Below are 20738 nucleotides of genomic sequence, written 5' to 3' on the forward strand. Positions count from 1 at the left end.
TTTCTACTGCAGCCGTGTCACAGAAGTGAAAGAGGAAGGAAGAGTTTGTGCTCTGTGGTAGCAGGAAGATTGCGAGTTTTGTAAAAACAAGTATTTTTTATTATTTTAGTGCTGTTTTGTTTTGTTTTGCTGAACTAGAAGACATGGCGAGGCTGAGCGAGCACGGGATTCGTCTCAGCTCTGTGCGTATTATTATTATTACTATTATTATTATTATTGCACGTGTGTATTATTGCAAACGCATTACAATGTGCTGCCTTACACGTTTTCGTATCTTATGCTGTTGCAGATGAGCCCATCGTATCTGAACAGCAACTCCACCAGTCACACGTGGCCGTTTAGTGCCGTCGCAGAGTTAATAGGTGAGACATCATGATTTATTTGCTCATAAAAAATCAAATATCAACTTTTCTTGCGAGTTTTGCTACTTCTATAACCGCCTTACAGTTCTATTACATATTACACCACTGAGGGTTAGTTATGGTGACTACTAGCCTGTTTATTTGCTGTGCGTTTGGTACAGAACCCAACATAGTCTCGGCGGAAACTAAGCATCTGTTGCGCATCCAGTCGGTCAATGACCTGCAGGTTTTAAACATCACCAAACGCAGCAGCAAGTCTGCTTATAAAACCATAAAGCAACAGTTTAGTGCAGCGCAGGTTATATCGTATCTCTCTCTCTCTCTCTCTCTCTCTCTCTCTCTCTCTTTCTCCTCTGTTCTCCCTCATCTCTTTGACACCTCTGCTGTTTTTCTTTCTCTTCTCTTTCGCTTTCCCTTTTCCACATTTTATCCTTTCCCATGTTTACAATTTTAATTTCCCTTTTTCCCTATTTTCAAGTTTTAAGTATGTTTTAGTTAATTTGTAACTATAATTGTAATCAGTCCAATTGGGTTTCCTCCTGGTTCTCAAGTTTCCTCCAACTGTCCGTATGTGTGTGTGTGTGTAAAGTTTTCAACCTTTATTTGACACCATAGTCATAAAATTGTAAAATTTATTTCTTGCCACTTGTCCTTTTCTAAACTTTAAACTTTTAACTCTAACTTTTCTCCATATTCCATATTTAATAAGTGTATCCTGTTCTTATCTGTATATGTCCTCTTCTAGAATTAGGCAATTTGACGTTATAATGTTGGTGGTGTGTTAATACCACTTCTCTGAGATATTCCAGGTATCATCAGACAGTTTAAAGCTTTGCAGATTGCACAACTGCCCATTTTGTATTGTTACTACATAATTAGACATCAGTTCTATTTTTTCATATTATTTAAACTTCCGGCGTCTTATTTATTTCCTATATTTTTATTCTTCCTCATCTGTAATCTTTTTAGTAGTTTGTTTATATCCACAGTCTAATGGGGAGCATTTTATTTATTTCATTTTTTAACAACAACAAAAAAAGAATATTCAAATTACTCAACCAAAAACACTTTCCACCTATCGGTCCGTTAGTTCATTTCAAACAAACATGAGATAGTGTGTTAATTGTGTCTTTTTTCAGTTTTAACATAAAAATGATATGACTCAGAGACTCAGCAATACACTCATTGTGACTTATTTCTACTCATTGCTATTTGTAGAGCAACGTTTCAGGGTGATATGATTGGCACACTGCTTAAAAAAAGGTTTATAGACTGATCTCAAAACATTCAGTGTGCTGGGTTATATGGGTTAAAGTAAATGTGTTAAAGTAAATGTGTTAAATAAGAGTCATAAATTAACTTGCTGTGTCTTTCTTTGTGGTAGATAATGCATCTGACCCCGGGGTCACAGCCAAGCAGATCTGGATTGATGTGGTCACAGTAAAAGAGGAGCTATGTCTTACTTTTACTGATAATGGTAGTGGGATGACGCCAAGTAAACTGCACAAGATGCTCAGGTGAGTCAGGAAATACCTTAAACACATCCCACACTTTTTTTAAACATAGCCTCTGGAAATATTTAGATCAAGTGTAATTCAGATTAGATTTCAGTTTGATCAAAGTGTATGAAGTCCAGTCTGTAGAAATAGCAAAATTTCTATTTTCCTAATATCAGATTTCTAACTGTTATAAGCATTATGAATTCTTTACTTTACACCAATTGTATATCCCTTTTTGTTATAGCCTAATTACAAGATATTCTCATGAGGGCCTAATGGGATTAGGTTTTTTATTGCAGTGTACAATTTAATAAAAAATTCATATGTTTTAGTTAACTGACAATAAACTATACTATAGATAAACATGCTAGAGTAAGAGCTGCTGCAAACATGAAGTCATATAAATTTAAAGAAGGCTAACTTGCAATAAAATAATAATAACAATTATAGCATCTATTGGTAAGGAAAATAAGACATTAATCACTAATCAGAGGAAAGATATTGAGGGTGTTTCTGTGCTCTGTATTTCAGGTTAAAGTATTACACATAACATCCTATATACAGTACATCACAGACACAAACCCACAATTTCTATTTATAATATTATAAATAAACAAAAATAACAATAAAATACAAACTATATGTTGTAGACTAATTAAATCCTAAGTGATTGCAGTTAATTAAATCACATTTAATAGTCGGTTAGCCAGTTGTCTTGGAATTGTAGTTTGTTGGTTCAAATGTAGACTTTTATTTTATAAGGTGCAAAATGGGGAATAGAAACCAAAGCGGCAAAACATACAAACTATGAGCAAGGCTAAGAAAGGCAAAGCGACAAACAGCGCACAATATCAACAGACAATGGTGTACACAGAAAGCAGAACTTAAATATGGACACTGAGAGGGGAAACATATATTGACATAGGTGTGAGAGCTCAGTGAGACATTTGAAGTGCAGGGGTTTATGGGTAATATGGTCAAGTGCCAGTTTTTGCCTAACCGTGACACCAGTTTAATTTAGTCTCTTTTGTTAAAGGTGTTTCTGCATGTGTATTTGAGATCCAGATACCTGGAGTGTTGCCATATGTTTCCTCAGGCAGTCTTGTCTCGTTGATATATTCTTTATTTACCGTATGACTCAAAAACACGATTCTGTTCATTATTTTAGCGATGTAGATGTTCCTCTTTTATGAGTACATGATGGAATACAGAAAGTTTCCATGTTATATTTGTTGTACCTTTTATTTTTAGCTTTATCTTTTAATAGGTTTTGAATTACAGTCTCTGTCTTTCTCTCTTTCTGTAAATAGTTTTGGTTTCACAGAGAAAGGATCTGGGAAAGGCAGTCACCAGGCCATAGGGATCTATGGTAATGGCTTCAAATCAGGATCGATGCGACTGGGACGTGATGCTCTGATCTTCACTAAGAATGGAGGATGTCAGAGTGTTGGCATGCTTTCACAGACCTTCTTGCATGACATTAAAGCACAAGCTGTCATTGTACCTATAGCACCATTCAACCAACAGACTAATATCCTTTATAAGCAGGATACATACTTTCCAGCTTATATCTATTATACAGCATATACTTTATATAGATTTGTTTATATAGACTTTATAATTTTTTATTGACTTTTTATATTTTATATTTTGGATGTTATCTCTCTTAAAATTTGATGCTGAAATACAAGTTAATGCAGCTCTGAGGCAACAAAGCAATAGAAATTTAAATAGAAACTAGATTTGTAAAGTTTGATGTTGGCTTTGACGAGGCACGTATTCGCAAAGGCCGGTGCTTTTTGGAGGCAAGTGGACATAAGGGTCAGTGTTACCTTTGGAGGCAAGTGGACAGAAAGATAGGGCGCCAAAACATTTGGAGGCAAGTGGAGATGAGCATGTGACATCATCCAAATACTCCTGAGGAAGTTCCCCTCATTGGGCTGAGTGTTTTGATACATCACATGCCCATGTTGTGCAAAATGTTTTATTTTCACGTGACATCACGTGACGTCATCAGAACACCCGTGAGGAAGTTCCCCTCATTATTCTGAGTGATTTGATATGTCTCATGTCCATGTTGTAAAAAGTTTTTTAAAAGATTTTGCATATATTGGGGGCAGGGCTGTGGTACAACCGAAAGGCCAGTCGGTACACCAATTTAAAACTTTGTTCAGAGTATCACCCTAAAGGAGCTGGCCGAGTTTGGTGTAGATAGTTCAAAAGCTTGCTGAGTTATAAACCTCCAAATTTTATAATGGGAGTCTATGGGAAAAAAGGCCAATTTGAGACCCGGTACCAGAAGTACCGGTACTCGGATCGCTTTGAAAAGTAATAGCAACAAACTTCAGACCAGGCTCTACAACATTTCCGAATTTGGTGCCTGTGACTCGAAAGCCCTAGACCACATTAAATTTTATACATTTTTGTCCTAGCTTAAATAGGAAAACAGAATGTTGGCTTCTACAAAGCCAACATAATTACTATGTTTAACATGTTTCTGTATAAATTGTAAGTGGAACATATACATGTATATGCTGTAAGTAATATAAATTCATGTTTAAGGATGAATTGAACTAGTAAATCAGTGAATTTTTCCACCCAGTGGAAAAATTCAGTGATTTCATGTAATATCTAACTTGATGCTTTTTTCCTGACATTACCGAAGACGTCAAGAGCCAAAAATATGAGCAAAACCATGACAATATCAAAGGAAGAAAGAAACACTTTATTGACTAAAAAAGTCCTTAACTGTGATTCCCTCACAGTCTTTGGTAATCACGGAGGATTCAGAAGCCAGTCTGAGAGCCATTCTTACACACTCTCTCTTCCATTCAGAGACTGAACTACAGGAACAGCTTGACACCATCCCAGGCAAGAAAGGCACCAAGATCCTCATCTGGAACATACGCAGGTAAAATAAATAAATAAATAAATCAAACACAGCAAATGAATGAGCTGCTAGTTACAACAACAGAAGCTAATTCCAAACAACCATACACATATCCCTGTGAAAAACAAACTTTCTATTGGTTAGAAGACATCGAACACTTAAGGAACACTCTATTGCTCTACCTGTTTCACTCAGTATGAAAGGTCAGAATTGCGTTTTCCGAATGGTAACCATAGTGACAGTGATTGGTCTGTATTTTAAATTTATTAGCTACACATTAGTAATCTGACCAAAAAGAATATAAAAACAGAATTCTTTATATATACATACACTTCATACAGTATCATTCAGTAACATATAAACATTTATTGATCCAAACATCTAGAGTTTATGAAAAAAATGGAAATTCTGGAAACTGGTACAATTCTTGATTTGAATATACCGTAATGTGCACAAACCACAAATGTTAAAAGAAAGTGAAGACCTGTTTTGTCTTCTTCACCAGTACAATGTCTGTTATTATGAGGCAGTTTTTAAACTGCTTACATTTTTAGGAAGGTTTTGTCCAGTCGGCATTCTATTAAACTGGTTTGCCATTTGAAAGGCATTTGAATTGGTCTTTGTTTTAATTAAAATACAGCAGTAAAAAAATATATAGTGATATTCACAAATCTTACAGACAGCCTGCTAAGGGGAAAATACTATTAGCTGTTTCAACAACTGTTAAAGAAATTCCTGGGTTTTAGGAATGTAAAGATATTTAAATTATGGAATAAGCAACTGATTAATGCTGTTGCTGATAGGAACAAAGACGGGAAGCCTGAGTTTGACTTTGAAGTCGACGAGGAGGACATCCGTCTGCCAGAGATCCACTCAGAGGAGATGGAAGGGAAAGCGAAGAGACGTTACTCTGGACCTCAGAGAACTGACCATATCATCCCAGAAATGGATTACTCTCTCAGAGTGAGTGAAGAACAGATGAGAAAGAGCAAGTGAAAACAGTTCTCATTAAGACTTCGCAAATGTAACATTTTTTTTTTGTTTCTCTCTCACCATCTTCTTTCTCAGGCATATCTCAGCATTTTATATCTGAAACCCAGGATTCAGATCATCCTCAGAGGGAAGAAAGTTCAGACCAAACTAGTGGCGAAGAGTCTGTCTATGATCGAAAATGATGTTTATAAACCACAATTCATTGTATCCTTTTAGGAGCTTTTCATTTTGAGTATATAAATGTGGAGGCCCTTCGTGGAAGAAATTATTTACATACTTAACCAGTAAAACTGCTGCCTAAGCTGTTTGCTTTTACAAAAAAAAAAAAAAAATTCTTCTTTCTTTTGATTACTGCAATGTATTCCAATAATTCTGCAGATCGCAGTATACTTTCCCTTTCCTATTGTCAAACTTGACCAGAAACAGGAAGTTCATTTGATGTATAGTTTAGAAATAAGATTTTAAATATCAGGTTAGAAATCAGTTTATGCTTGACTAAGAAAACAGCTTCAAGTTTGGAAAATGTCAGGTTTATACTTTATTTATGATTGGACAATCACATGTGGACACAACGGCTGCATTAACAGGATTGTTCATAAATCTGCCTGTGTACCTTTGTTCATCTGGGGGGTAAACATGGCATCCAATAGAGGACAGGCCAGAACCAAACCCTCCCTGTTCAGCAGCTTTCCATGATGCCCGGTTTGATGTAAAAAGGTTTGATGTGATTGTGATATTAGCTGCATCCTAAATTTAAAACCAAGAAATTACATTTAAAGGTTTTAAATGATCTAAAGATTTAGATGTTTGTCAAGCAAAACCAAAGTTTCATCAAGATTTAAGGCGATCTAGAACAGGTTTTGCTCTGTTGCAGATATTGCTCTGTTGCAGATATTGCGATTTGGACATGTATCAGCATGTCATATAGATTATCTACTCTGTAAGAAAATGCCCACTTCTTCACTCAGCCACATTTTATACAATTGGCTCAGATGTGATGCAGGTAAAACTGACAGATGTTGATATACACCATAGCAGAGAAACATGAATTTTACATTTTCCTTAACCTTGGCTAAATCAGAATGAACGAGTGAAGATTACCTTTGGCTTTAACCATAAAAACAAAGATCATTACGGCATCATGATGTACCACAACAACAGGCTCATCAAGTCTTATGAGAAAGTTGGCTGCCAGATCAAGGTACTGAATATAAGTTTAGTTTAATCATACACATAAATGAGATTCTCTCTTTCTTGCTAAACAACTGCTGTGTGTCTTTTTAGCCATGGTGTGCTTGTTTCTGGATAACAACAAAATATTTTAATTGTAATCCTTTTATATTTGATTTTTCCCTCTGGCAGTCATCTGGTCTGAGGTCAGGAGTGGGTGTTATTGGAGTAATCGAGTGTAACTTTCTGAAACCAGCTCACAACAAGCAGGACTTTGAGTACACAAAAGAATACAGGTAAACTGATCCTCACTGTATATTCTTTACTAAATACACCTTAAACTTAATTATATAAAATATTGCTATACAGGAATTCTGCTGATTAAAAATACACCTACAGGCCACGCTGTCACTACTAAATACCATTGGCGTAGACTAAAACCATGCAGCTATGTGAAATATTCTGTTGTTTTTCCCTCAGACTCACAATGGCTGCCCTCGGTAACAAACTTAACGACTACTGGCGTGAGAAGAAGGAAAAGAAAGCAAAAGAGAGAGCATTTCGAGCACTGGAGAGAAAAAGCATAGACGGGAATACTGAGGAATATGATGAAAGTGAGGAAGAGGAAGAGGAAGAGGAGGAGGAAAACGAAGAAGAGGAAATGCCGTAAGCTGAACTGTCTGCCATATTAGAGTCAGATAAAATCATGTGCAGACTAATTAAAACACACTGTACAGGAAGTCCTTAAATACAGCACCTTTCATGCAAAGTGTTATACAGTCGATGCAAAACAAGACATGATAATGATTGTCCTGAATATATATACACATACATATATATGTATGTGTATATATATTCAGGACAATCATTATCATGTCTTGTTTTATATTTATATATATATATATATATATATATATATATATATATATATATATATATATATATATATTTATATATATATATATTTATATATATACACACACACAAATAACACAAATAAAATATAGAAAGACATCTATTGGGTTGCTTTGTAAACATAGAACAGCCTATGATAGAATTTTTCTGTTAAACCACATAGCTTATCTGGGCAAAGGGTTTTCTTTCATTCTCTCTCTCACACACACACACAAACTCGCACACAAACACACACACAAACAGACCTCTAGAACTGGTTGGTGGTGATAAAATAGAAGGAAACAGTTCAGTCAGGTCTGCAGTTGAGTTGAGACCTGAAACCGGAAGAAAGAGCAGGAACCTTATCAGTAAATCAGCTCACAGAGACAGCAGAAGGTTGTTCAGCACTCACTGAAGTATGTCATGATATCTGGCTATGTGTATTGCCCTAACATGGATAGCATAAGCTAATTTCTTTCTCAGCTTATCTGGCTGCTTTGAGTTGAACAGGCACATACAACAAGTAAATGATAATCAGGACAGTTTATCACAATCTGGCTTTTCTGTACATTCTAATTAAAAAAAAAAAAAACACACACACACAAAATTGTCTGTGCTCTTAAGCGTTTTAAAGAAAATATAACCAATCCTATGTTATGTATATGTTATGCTAAATATACAAATAGGAAACGAAGATGACATCTGACAGTAGGCAAGCAGCTGACTTTAACTAAGCTCACCAGTTTCACTATTGTTTATGTATACTTAATTGAGGAAGCCATAAATCTTGATCACAGCTCTAGGGCTGAAGCTTAATTCTGGTCAAAGGCAAATCAGGAAAATTATATTTTCAGGAATGTGATGTGGCTCCAGTGTGACGACTGTATGAAGTGGAGGGGCATTCCTAGACACCTGTTCAAAAACAACCTTCCTGAGCACTTCACCTGTAGCCAGCATCCTATCGGCCGCTTGAGGTCAGCGCCAACACTGAATTCATGTACATTTCTGATCAACCGATCAAACCCGCATTCACTACATACTTACACACACACTCACAATGATCAACCTTTATCTTATGTTTATGTTCTGATCACTATTTATTAATATTATAAAATTACATTAATATTATTTTAATAACACATTTACTGACCACACTTACTGGTGGGATATAGAAACACCTTTACCAGTTTATGCAATTATCAGTCAATTATTTATCTGCATAAAATCAAGCAGATTCAGGAGCTTCACTTGGTGTTCATATCAAACATAATTGAAAATATGATGTGATTGTTTTCGGTTTGATTTGTATATACCTGATTCTATGCATTCTGCTACCACTATATAATGTATATGTTGGAAACTTGCATGAAACAGCAGTGGTGTAGATGTTCCTGTTGAAAAGATTATACACAGTAGCTCATCTGAAACGTTACTCGTTCATTTAACAGTAGCAGTTTTCAATAGAGCCATAACATCATTTACACAAAATATTGTTGGTGAAATAGCATTTAGTTTCATTTCAGAGACCAAACGATAAAAAATTGCTTAGTTAAATACTGTAATTGCTTTAGAAAGATGGTGAAAGTTTGTGAAATTTTAATTCATTTTACTTAAATAACTTTTGAACTACATCTTATTTTTAAACCCTATCATACTTCTAAGATATAAATGCTTTTGCATATAACAAGCAGCTGAATGGCGTATGTTGTTTTTGTTTTGTTTTGTTCTCTCAAAGGAGCTGCTTAGTGCCTGAGGAACCTGAGGAGCCTGAGGACGAGTTGACACCTAGCTATGAAAAAACACACAAAAAACAGTAATGACCTCATAACAGCCAAAGTTTGTGTTGTATGTGTATGGGTGTGTGAAGGTTGGGTTGGTCAGACTGTGGCATGGTTGGACCACATCCTGAACATCCAACTGTAAAAGCAGTATAAAACAAAACAAACCACATGCATTTATGCATTTAAATGATGCATATCTGTCACATATTTTAACTGAAATATCAGCATTATCAGCATAGTCAAGTCACAATAGTTTGACTAGCTTCCTGGTCCCATTTTGGCAATGCGTTGCTACATTCTTTAAACATACAAAAAAAATTGCTGACCCTAAACACATTCAGAGTGAGGAATCTCCAACAAGTTGAGTGTAGCTTTAATAAAGCATGATCTGTTTGTTTTTGTATTTACAGGGAAGTTTGGGCCAAGCGAAGAGGAAAATCTGTGGAGGTGAGTAGATTGTATACACACACACACGCACACACACACACAGACACACACACAAGTGCATACTGGCCCTGTTTTGGCATAATTCTGCTATGTCTAATTTTAATACTAACCTCAGTAACCCAAAGGAAATGCTTTTTTTAAAATAAAAATGAGATGTTTGGGCTCCTGAGTGGTGCAAACATAAAAGCATTCACTTTATTGTTGGGAGATCACAAGTTCTAATCACAAAGATGTCAAAACTATCATGTGAGTCTGTGCTCAAATATGTGGAAAAGGGCAGATACCATTTTCCTCTAATTGTGGTACTCTACCCTGTGATGCAGCATGAGCAGCAGATATAAATGATCCTGGTGGTATGCTTCACATGTTACCCTGCCTTCTTCCTGTCTGGTTGTTGTTATGTGATAGCAGAGAGCTGGCTGGTTGATAGGAAAGGGAAGGGAAGGTAACCAAACTTGTAATGGAAATGAGGAGGAAATAGTATGTTGGCTTTACACTAATAAAATTAGTGTAAATTAATTAAGACTCATATACACACAGCAATCATGCTTTTGCTTTCACTTTGTCTGTGACATTATACTACACATTATGAAGGTCTAGGGAAGAGGAAATGCATGTACATACACAGTGTGAGAACTGGGTGACAGTAACCACAGCAAAATGTATGTATGATAGTGGGTGTGTGTGTCTGCATGGGGTTTGGAAGAAAACAGACTTTGTAACACAATGAACTAATTGCAGATGAGACTCCAAATTATTTATATAGTCAAATTTGCTTAGATAACATCTGTTTATAACCAAATATCATGTCATAAAACCACTGAGGGGTGATGTGAATAATTTTCTTGTTACAATGGCACCAGTCAAAAGGTGGGATATATTAGGCAGTAAGTTAACAGTCAGTTCTTAAAGCAGGAAAATGGGAAAGATTTGAGCGACTTTGATACTGGTCAAAATGTGATGGCTAGATGACTGGGTCAGAGCATCTCCAAACCAACAGGTCTTGTGTGGTGTTTTCTGATATGCAGCAATGGTTAGTACCTACCAGAAGTGCCCCAAGGAAGTACAACTGATTATATGGTACCTAAATATTGCGCCAGACTAAGTACACTTCTTCATTTCAACATGTAACAGCTCATGGCAGCCTATTATAAACTGAATTAATTAGATTTGCTGTGACATGTACCAATACAACATAATGGTTAAAGCATGGCATATATAGTATGAGGATATCACACTTAGCTAGTGAGGTATTTGATATGTTTTGGCTGACTAGCTGTTTTTCACTGTGTTAAACTGTTTGTTCAACAAACTTGATCTTTTCCAGAAGACTAGAGACAAGGCAAGCCTACCTTTAGCTGTAGAATTGCGATGGGGTTTTTTCTGGCCTTTAGTTTACATCATGCTGGTCACACATTTTCTGTAATACAGAATAAATTAAACAAGCATATTTGCAAATTCCCAACAGACACCACAACTCAGTATATAGAGAGACACAGAAAATAAAAGTGGTCCTGTTCATGTGTGCATGTTTGTGTATGTTTAAGAGTAATAAAGGCCCAATGCCACCTGAGTGCAAAGAGACACCTGAGCCCACCTCAGAAGCCACACCGGATGAAACAGAGACGGAGAGTCAGAGCAAAGACGATGAATCTACACCCTCACAACCCCATTGGTCTGTCACCTATATCTTAAAAACCTATTACCAGCTTTAGCTACAGTTCATACTACTGATAGTTCTTTATACAGTATACAATAATACTTGAAGAAATGTCAAATTTTCTGTAGTGTATATGACAACAAACAAAAAAAATCTGACACGTTAAAGAAAAAAAGGCACGAGACAATAATGACAAATTTTCCAAAATTACTAATAGTTCAAAATGCAAGAAATAATATTATGTGCATGTATAAAGTGTACAGTGTACAATATAAACATAGAATATGTATATATATATAGAGAGAGAGAAGGAATATGAGTCATAGAGAAGGAATATGTACTAAGAATAGAAATTTATTTACAGGACATGATTATTACCAAAATGTATTCATTATGGTTCTTCATCAATTTAACTCTTCCACCTCTAGCAACAAAAGAAAAGCAACATGGACAAACGAAGAAATCAGCAGCAAATCACCAAAACGCACTGATTCTGAAAAAGAGATATCGACTACAACAAATGAATCAGAGGAACAGGCAATGGAGGAAAATCTGGAAATACTGGAGGCAAAAAGCAATGACCAGACCGTGAAAAATGCTAACGATGAGGCTAAAAGCACTGTAGTTTCTCCTGAAACAGAAAGTACAAACCCGACTCCTTCAGAGCAACAAGTGTCACGAGCCGCACAGACTAAAGAACAGCCAAAACCTGCCACTGGCCCCCAAGGCTGGCCTCATCCAATCATACCCCATACCTCCATGGCATGGTCTCACCCTCTCCCCCCTGCTCAGACTGTAGTGGTTCCTCCTCTTAGCCGAACAAGCAGGCAGCCACACACCGTGCTCCGGTTGGAGAATCCAGATCGCTCTGTGCTCACTAGCAGGCTGGACCAACTAGAGCGGGAAGCCAAGCGCCTCAGGAGGATCCTCGGCCTACGAGAAGCGGTCGTACAAATGAGCCCGTTATCAGATGGTGAGGTATCAGGGTCAGCAGGGACTGTACAAGATGGGAAAACAGACTCAGGGACATCGATAGAAGCAAATGCAACAGCTTCTGTGGCATCTAAGGTGAGCAAATTACCACTTGAAAAATGAGGAGGGGACAGGAAGGAGCAGAATTTATTATAGGGTGCATTTTGGCATAAAGTAATTTCTTTGGAGATTTTTTACACAACACTTCTCAGCTTTATTGCTTTTGTCTAGACTAAAAGTTTTTGCTATCAGTTAACAAAAGATGTACAGAATAAAAACTTTTCTGCACAAGCAAACACGTATAAAATAAAGCAACTTCATGCTGAAATATCCAAACACATTTTCATTACGACTATTTATTTAAATAATTATTATAGTATTAATGATCTACAAAAATGAACATCAGGAATATACAGCTATGTAAAGAGGGGATCCAAGTTTGCAATTAAAAAACAAGCTGGTTAAAAACGCTATTGGTCTGGTCCTCATCTATCAGAACAATTATTTCTAAACAAAGAAAAAGTGGGGAGTGAAAAAATTGCTCTTGTGTTCCTGCATAAAAATTTGGGGCCTGTGTTTTTTTGCATCTACTTTCAGAAATCAGGACCTCAGCCAGATCAGCAAAGTATTTTAAAGAGTACGATCAGTCCTGCCGGACAACAAGAAGCACTCGTAACCCTTGCAGACGATCTACACTGGAGTAAAACGCTGGCTAAACTCCAAAGTCAAAACCAAGCTCTGTGTACAGAGCTGAATAAAGTTAAGACAGAAAATGATGAACTCCAGAGCAAACTGAGACAAACAGAGAGAGAGACACGGGACAAGAGAGAGCAAAGCACCAATACACCCTCCAGTATTCACGATAGGTGTGTTTGTGTTTCGGTTACTAAAAAGCTATTTGTTCATTTTACCTAAACAAAAGAAATTCACGTTTGTTTTTTTCTGCAGTATCGCGCTGGATCGATTACGCTCTATCCGTCGGAACGTTGTGTCTCTCCTCTCTTCCATTCTGCCCAATTTGGACATGCAGGGAATCAGCTATGACACTGGAGACGTGGATAGCATCCTGCAGCAGATCATCCAGGCTAACAACCTCTGATAAATAAGCTCCAGGACAAATGCATAGCCCAACAACTACTCGTTTCAGTACAGCGCTTATAGCAGAGCTCCACAGTAAGCAGGTTTACAGGCAACTAAAGAAAAAAAAAAACTCTGATCTTGTTGCAGTGCTTCTAGCTGAAGTCCACAGTAAAGAACATATCCAGGCTTGCCCCCTGAACCGATCTCAAGGTTTCTATAGAGTAATAGAGAATAGTGTAATGGTAATTGTGTAAAGAGTAATAGTGTAATGTAGGTCCTATTCCTGTTACAAAGCAATGAAAGGTATTATTCCTATACAGCAGCATTAATTATTCTTAACTGCTCTTCTGTCATCAATATGTATGATGTGTGTCATGGTCATAATTTACAATGATGTGTCTAATGGGTCCTACTTGATGCGATGTCACTGTTTTATACAATGGAAATGTGGCAGATGTTTGTCAGATGAAAGGTTCGATAACCTTTTAAGTTGTTATCTGTCCATTTTTTATAAATGCTGCAGCATTTGTTAAAAGAATAGCAAAAGAGAGAATCTGTAATCAGTAATATGTTGGAACTTCTACACAACCTTTTTTTTATTATATTCTTTTGCTCATACGTTTTTCAGCAATAAAGTCTGAGCATTTTTCTTTTCTAACTCAATCTTGTAGAACATATGATCTGTGTGGTCATAAACACACAAGCCTTCACATAACTTGTTTATTTATTACACATTATAATACAGTACTGATCAATGACAACAGATTTTTAAAAACAGTTTAAATGAGCAAACAACTTGTAGTATGGATTAAATACTGTAGGTATTTCTGTGACAGCAATACAATATATTGAAGCAAATTAAAGTGATCTGGGTGAAATAGAGGACGAGGAATCATATAAACATATAAACACAATCATATAAATGAGCATTAATAAGCCTGATACTGGTTACGTTCACAGTGAAGCATGAAAATTAGTATGAAGCATTCACTCAACGTGTTTACTATATACTTCACACGTACAGCAACAGAACAGGCATGTTTCATAGTAGGGATCTGACTGGACTGTACATTTACACATGCTTAGTAGAATTACAGGATTTTACTGCAAATTACAGCAGGTGCTTTTTTTCTTATCTCCTATATGCCCAGATCCAGAATAATGAAATGCCATCTGACCTCTCACTGCCTTCTGAATATTTTATCCACCTTATTTGGACAGAATATGTCCCGTATCATTTGCTCGGGTAAAATGTGAGTATTCTTGTCATTTCTTTTCATCAACCTACCGGTTAAAGCTCAACAGCACCTGAGGAACGGATATGCAGCAGGATTAAATAAGTAAACACAAGGTTAGATCAAACTGAAGCAAGTCCAGTTGTCTGGCAGAACACAAAATGTTTGCAAACGAGACATCTTTCTGAACTTGAACTAGTGCATAAATATAAATTGAAACAAGGAGAGGTTGGAAATGCTAAGAAGTGTTTAGTGTTTCAAAAGTGGCCTAAAGGCAACAGACTTCTGCTTAATGCTGGAAACAAAACGGGGATGTTGACAAGGCTATTTCTGAACCCGTCTGTTTCGAAGCTGTAACGTACCTCAGGAATGCATATTTTAGTTGGTCTCAAATATACAAAGTTTGGGGAGTTTAATCACTAGCATAAATGTATAGCTTCCTAGAAATAACAATTGCATTTAAGGCCTTCATCTTGGTATATAAAACATGTGTGAACTGCAGTGAAGTCGATTTAAAGCTATTTATTTTGTACAAAAGTAACAATTAAAATTATTATTATTATAGGGCAAGCTATAGAGTGTGAGGGGGGGAAAACAAAAGCTGGTTTAGGTGACAGTAAAAACATTGTTACATTTACATTTAGCAATAAAATATTTTATATAAGAAAATATGCAGCTATGAACAACAAAATATAACTGTTAGATATAAAGCTTAGCAGAAATGCTGCAAATGCCAAAGTTCCTGTCTTACTGTCTCTACTAACTTAACTTAGACAAGGAAAGGAGAACAAGGGTCTGAAAGCTGATTACAGATTAATTTAGCTCGACTGAAAGGCAGCCAAAGAGTGTTAGATACTATAGTTAATAGTAACGTTTAGCCATCTCTGATTGTACTTGCGTGACATATGAGCGTTTTCAGAATATCAGAACTAAAGTGATTTAGTCATTTTTGCTGTAATAAGAGCTGGGATACAGATCATAATGTAAGAGTCCTTGAAATATCTAAAAGAATTCTGTTATTGTAATGATAATAAGGTGGCTCTGGCTGCTGAACCACTAGCAAATGATTAAAATCAGCACAACAGGACGACCAAGGCTTTACACAGAGGTGCTAAACCATCAAAATCTTCTTATTTTAAAACCATAGCCTGAACATGACACAGTGCAAGACTACCTTTGTATATTTCTGACTATGTGTAAGAAGGAATAAGGTAAAGTTTACTATTACACATCTGAACAAGATAGTGTGCTGGTAACTTTTTTTCCCCACTCTAATTTAGGTGATAATGATCCTTCAAAAAGACTCAAAATTGAAGAATATGCAGGTGCAGATAGCTAAGCTGCAGCTCGAGTAACTGGTACAATGCCCACTTGCCTCATCAGAGGTAACTACAGACACAACATAAACTCCATGTTGGTCTACATAAAACTGCACTGGCTGAACGCTGGACTCAGATTCAAGAGGCGCAAAAACCATCAGGTAACATGCTAACAGCAGACAAACTGTGTTCACCTGTTCAACCTGGAAGGACAAAGGCTGCAAGAGCAAAAGTGCAGACATGTATAAGTGGTGAGAATGAGTGTGATCATTAATGCACTAGTGATAATTAGAGTCAGATCTCCAAAAAATAGTGAATATGACTTCATTAGTTGCAGCCGTGAGCTCAAACCTCAGGTGGAGAGTTGAGCTAGCTCATGGTCGCTGGACGAACTGGTCTGTCTTTCTACAGCCCTCTGAGCCTTACAGACAGCCATCTTGCTCTTAATGTCGTGCTTCTTCTCAAAGTAGTTTACCAGAGCCGGTTCGGTCAGCAACGATGCAAGCACCTGCTCAAACGAGATCGACCAATCGCCATCTGGTGCACTGCCACGTCTACTGTCATTCCCACCTCCAGCTCCACCCACTCCACATCCGATCAGGACTGTATCGTCAGCGATGTCTTCGCACTGCAGAGAACCGGCGCTGACCACAGAGTAGGATGAAATGGAGGTGTCGTCCTTCACATCTTCGTCTGACCCGTTGGCTGGAGGAAGCAGAGTCTCCAATTGGGCCTCCGCTAAAGCCGTCGACACCAGTGACTGCCCAGATCCCTGCTCTCCAAAACAGTTCTCCTTTCCTGAATTCTCTACCACTGGCTGAGCGAGTGCGTCACACTTCTTGCTGCCGTTGTTAGTGAACTTCTTGCCCACTTCTCCGATGCGCAGTAATAAGCTGGCCACCGTAGCAATGGCATGATAAAGCTCCTGCTCCTGAGGGTCCTCACTGAACATATTATAGAGCGTTTTGCAGAGCTCAATAAACTGCTCCTGAACACAAAACAGAGAATTAAACTTGAGGCATTACAGTGTACATGGGGAAATTTTATTCCAATGAACCTATCTTAGACCATTCACTCAGACATTACACTAAACTGTCAAATAATATAGATTACATATAAAGTATCTAGACACCTGACCATCATCCCTTTATTAACATGATGTTCAACAAGCATGTATCATTGTAATGACCATTGCAATGATTCATTCACATACAGTGGACATACAGTGTAGTTCTCCGCTACACTTAATAGTTTGGTTTCTCACACAACAGATGCAGACCAAAAAACATTTGGCAAGGGAAGGATGAGAAAGAACATGGCAGGAAACGTACAAAAATCTTTCAATGATTCAATACTTTATAGAGCTGAATCAATGGTTTGGTTCACTAGTGGCAAGTATGACTGCCATGATAATGATCTAATTATTTACTCGAAATAGATAAACACACCCAGGTTCTATTCAAATGAACTAAATAGTACACCCATATAAACTGCAAATCCACATCTACATTAGGCATGACAAGTTTCTGTTCTGCTAACCACACAAAAACTGAAGTGGAGCTTGCAATAAAATTTCTCAATTTGTTTATTTTCTATAGAACTAATTCCACAAGCAGTCAGCAAAGACAGCAAAACTCAAAGAAGCACAGCAGTGTATGTAAACTGCAGAACTAAATAAATACTGTCATCTCCAAGCTAAAAGAAAAATAAATGAGCATTTACACCTTTAGGTTCAGTGATGTGGTCATTTTCTGACTGCGGATATGTAAACCTCCCGAGTTTACCTGATTCATTCTAGGCAGGTCTTTGATGGTCTCTTTCTTGGGCTCCCTTTCTTTAGCCCACATTCTCAAGTAATACTTATAGTCCTTTACTTTTTCCTCTGAAACAAAAAAGCAGCACAGCAGGATCCCATATTATTGGCTGTAGTTACAACAGAAACCTACAGAGTAAAAGTAGTTATGGTTAATAATTTAAATGAGGGAGTACTGGCTTAGGTCATGACATCAAATACCCAGAGGCACACATGGTTAAAGCTGTGTAAAGCCATGTATAAAAGGAGTCTACACACTCTTTTTAATAATGTGCCATTTTTAGCAATGAAGTGTGGGATAAGATTGGATTTGATCGGTTATGATCAGAATGTTTTACATCAAATAATTTCTTTTAAAAAAAGCAGCACGGTAGTAGTGCTACCTTTCTTCTCCTCAGAATCTCCTCCTGTATCAGGTACCTCCTTCACCTCTTCACCTACAACAGAATACGGTAATAATTTAATAAAAGAAGACCAATCATAAGCATGGCTATAATAACTTCAGCTAAGTACGTTTTATAGCCCATTTAATTTGAAACTAGTAGTGTGATGAAAGAAAGAAAGAAAGAAAGAAAGAAAGAAAGAAAGAAAGAAAGAAAGAAAGAAATTGAAATTTAGATAACGTAACTACATGAATTTGTCTGCTAATTCTTAATCTGTAAAACACACACAATCAAGCTTGTGCTCAGCTTCATATTTGTTTTTTGGTGAGATCACAGACACAAACCTGAGGTGACTTCCTGGACCAGAAAGTCTAGATGAGACAAGGAGGGAGGATCTGGAGAGGTTATACAAAAAAGGAAAAAGAGATGATGAAGGAGATTAAAACAGGCATGAAGAGAATATATGAAAGAGTATAAGAGAGAGAGGGAGAGAGAGAGAGAAAGAGCGAGAGAGAGAAGCAAGCAAATAAAACAAAAGAGTAAAGCAGGTGGGAAAAAAATGTCCAGAGATGAACACTTATCACACTGTTAATTAGAAGGACTTGACTGTTTCATGCAGACGCACATGCAGGATTAGTGCAGTAGATTTTAAATGATGTTATGTGGCTACCACCTTGGCTTTTATAAGGTTTTGGTTCAAGAAATTTTTTAAATAATAGCTAAAGCTACAACATATAAAGCACTGACACTGTGAATTCAGGGTGAAAGCTTTAATATTCTCACCTTTATACATAATAATACGTTTCATATTTAGACAACTAACGTTACAAATGAAAACTTGCCCATGGTGACCTCATCATAGTGTAAAGTGTGTTTCAAAAATATCACATTGGTCAAACATATAGAGACCGTGCGGGTGTGAAAGATCACCACAGTAAATACAGATAGCATTGAGCTGCTTTCAGAGGACTGTTGTCAAGGACTTTTAATTTTTCAAAATGTTATTTGTGTTTATCACAAGGCTGTACGTATGTGTGTTGTATCATGTGTATGGGTGCGCATAAAAATGAGTATTTACCCTGCAGTGGGTCATCAGTAAAAAAGTGAGTGGCCTCAAGTGCAGACTCTGCCTCTTCTGGACACAAAGCTGCAGGAAAAGCAACAGTCAGTAGCAGTTTTACACCATCACACACATGCACACAAATACATGCACACACATGCACACACACACATAGACAGGATGGATGTGGGTTTGTCTGCTTCATGTTTAGTTTCAGGAAGTTCAGATGATTCTGGGTTAAAGTATTTTGTACGAGTGGGGGCTCTCAGGAAAGCAGGTGGTTGTACCTTAAAAAAGGCAACCAGGCATCACAATCACACATATGTGTTCTGAGAGCAGTGAACACACTCTCTCAGCATGCACTACCATTTCCTGTACAGCTAAAGAAAGCTGAGAACGTGTGAACACTGCACTCACACGCATGCACACACACGCACACACACTTACTTTCCGGGTTTATCAGACCCTCTTCAAATGATCTTTCTGTATTTATGAATTTTCTCAAGTTGTTCCCCCAGCATTTAAGAGTGTGAATAAACAAACAGCTTTAATAATGTCAGATTCTTGATGTTTGCTCTGTGTGTACAAGTGTCAGTACCTGGAGGCAGATGTAATTTATACAGCAGCTTCAATTTCTCAGTCATATCACCATGATACATCCCACCTGAGAGAGAGAAAATAAACACAGCGTTGCTTCAGGGACAGCAGTTAATGTTAACTGTTCTTGAGGTTAAACGGAGTTGTTCTGTTGATTCATTCAGCACATTTATGTTAGAGAAGTTATGAAGACTTTACGTAGTTCCTCTAAGGATACAATGGTTAACTATTGGTTTTTCCTCTTTAATGTTGATTTTGTGCTTCAGTCCTCAAAGCAAAGTGCAATTATAAACAGAGCACATTTACTATATTTTTTCATGTTACAATTCTCACTGGAGTATAATTATGCAGCAACAAAAAGGGAAACAGTTCCTTCTGGTGGGCAAAAAAGGTTTCTTAAGATTCAGAAAATATGGACAGATTTCAATTTGGCTACAGTTCGTTTGTAGTGATTTCTACTATGACATCTTTTTTGATAGTTTGATTATTAGTGGATGTATATATTAAAAATGACATTTAGAATATTAATAAACAGACATAAAAACTTAAAGTGTGTCCTATAAGTCATTTATTCTAACATATC

At 37.0% G+C, this 20738-nt stretch overlaps 2 protein-coding genes across 5 annotated transcripts in view; one reads left to right on the plus strand and one right to left on the minus strand.

The window, feature by feature from the left end:
- Nucleotides 1-18031, plus strand: zgc:152774 (uncharacterized protein LOC553526 homolog). 3 transcript variants are annotated; one of them, XR_009649456.1, is made up of 18 exons: nt 2-182; nt 290-362; nt 1747-1879; nt 3172-3392; nt 4625-4772; nt 5555-5714; nt 5820-5948; nt 6826-6945; nt 7107-7210; nt 7395-7580; nt 8663-8782; nt 9544-9621; nt 10000-10036; nt 11584-11711; nt 12125-12764; nt 13266-13534; nt 13617-13841; nt 14900-18031. XR_009649456.1 is itself a non-coding variant. In XM_060886548.1 (17 exons), exons 1-17 carry the CDS (start codon nt 144-146, stop codon nt 13765-13767), a joined length of 2736 nt encoding a protein of 911 aa, XP_060742531.1. In that variant the 5' UTR covers nt 2-143; the 3' UTR covers nt 13768-14406. The 3 variants fall into 3 exon arrangements, 2 of the variants coding, with proteins under 2 accessions (XP_060742532.1, XP_060742531.1); XM_060886548.1 differs by lacking the exon at nt 14900-18031 and having other exon boundaries at nt 13617-14406; XM_060886549.1 differs by lacking the exons at nt 8663-8782; nt 14900-18031 and having other exon boundaries at nt 1-182; nt 13617-14406.
- Nucleotides 14455-20738, minus strand: part of LOC132856780 (TBC1 domain family member 9B) — a 20909-nt gene continuing 14625 nt past the window's right edge. Inside the window, exons 18-23 of one of the 2 annotated variants that reach the window (XM_060886545.1) lie at nt 20157-20222; nt 19577-19645; nt 18843-18893; nt 18499-18552; nt 18087-18184; nt 14455-17290 (exon numbers count right to left, since the gene is read on the minus strand). In XM_060886545.1, coding sequence (XP_060742528.1) covers nt 16655-17290; nt 18087-18184; nt 18499-18552; nt 18843-18893; nt 19577-19645; nt 20157-20222 — 974 coding nt within the window. In that variant the 3' untranslated portion in view covers nt 14455-16654. The remainder of the gene's footprint in view (nt 17291-18086; nt 18185-18498; nt 18553-18842; nt 18894-19576; nt 19646-20156; nt 20223-20738) is intronic. The other variant, XM_060886546.1, reaches the window with a different exon arrangement.

Source organism: Tachysurus vachellii, chromosome 14 (assembly GCF_030014155.1).
Source record: "Tachysurus vachellii isolate PV-2020 chromosome 14, HZAU_Pvac_v1, whole genome shotgun sequence".
NCBI classification, from domain to species: Eukaryota; Metazoa; Chordata; class Actinopteri; order Siluriformes; family Bagridae; genus Tachysurus; species Tachysurus vachellii.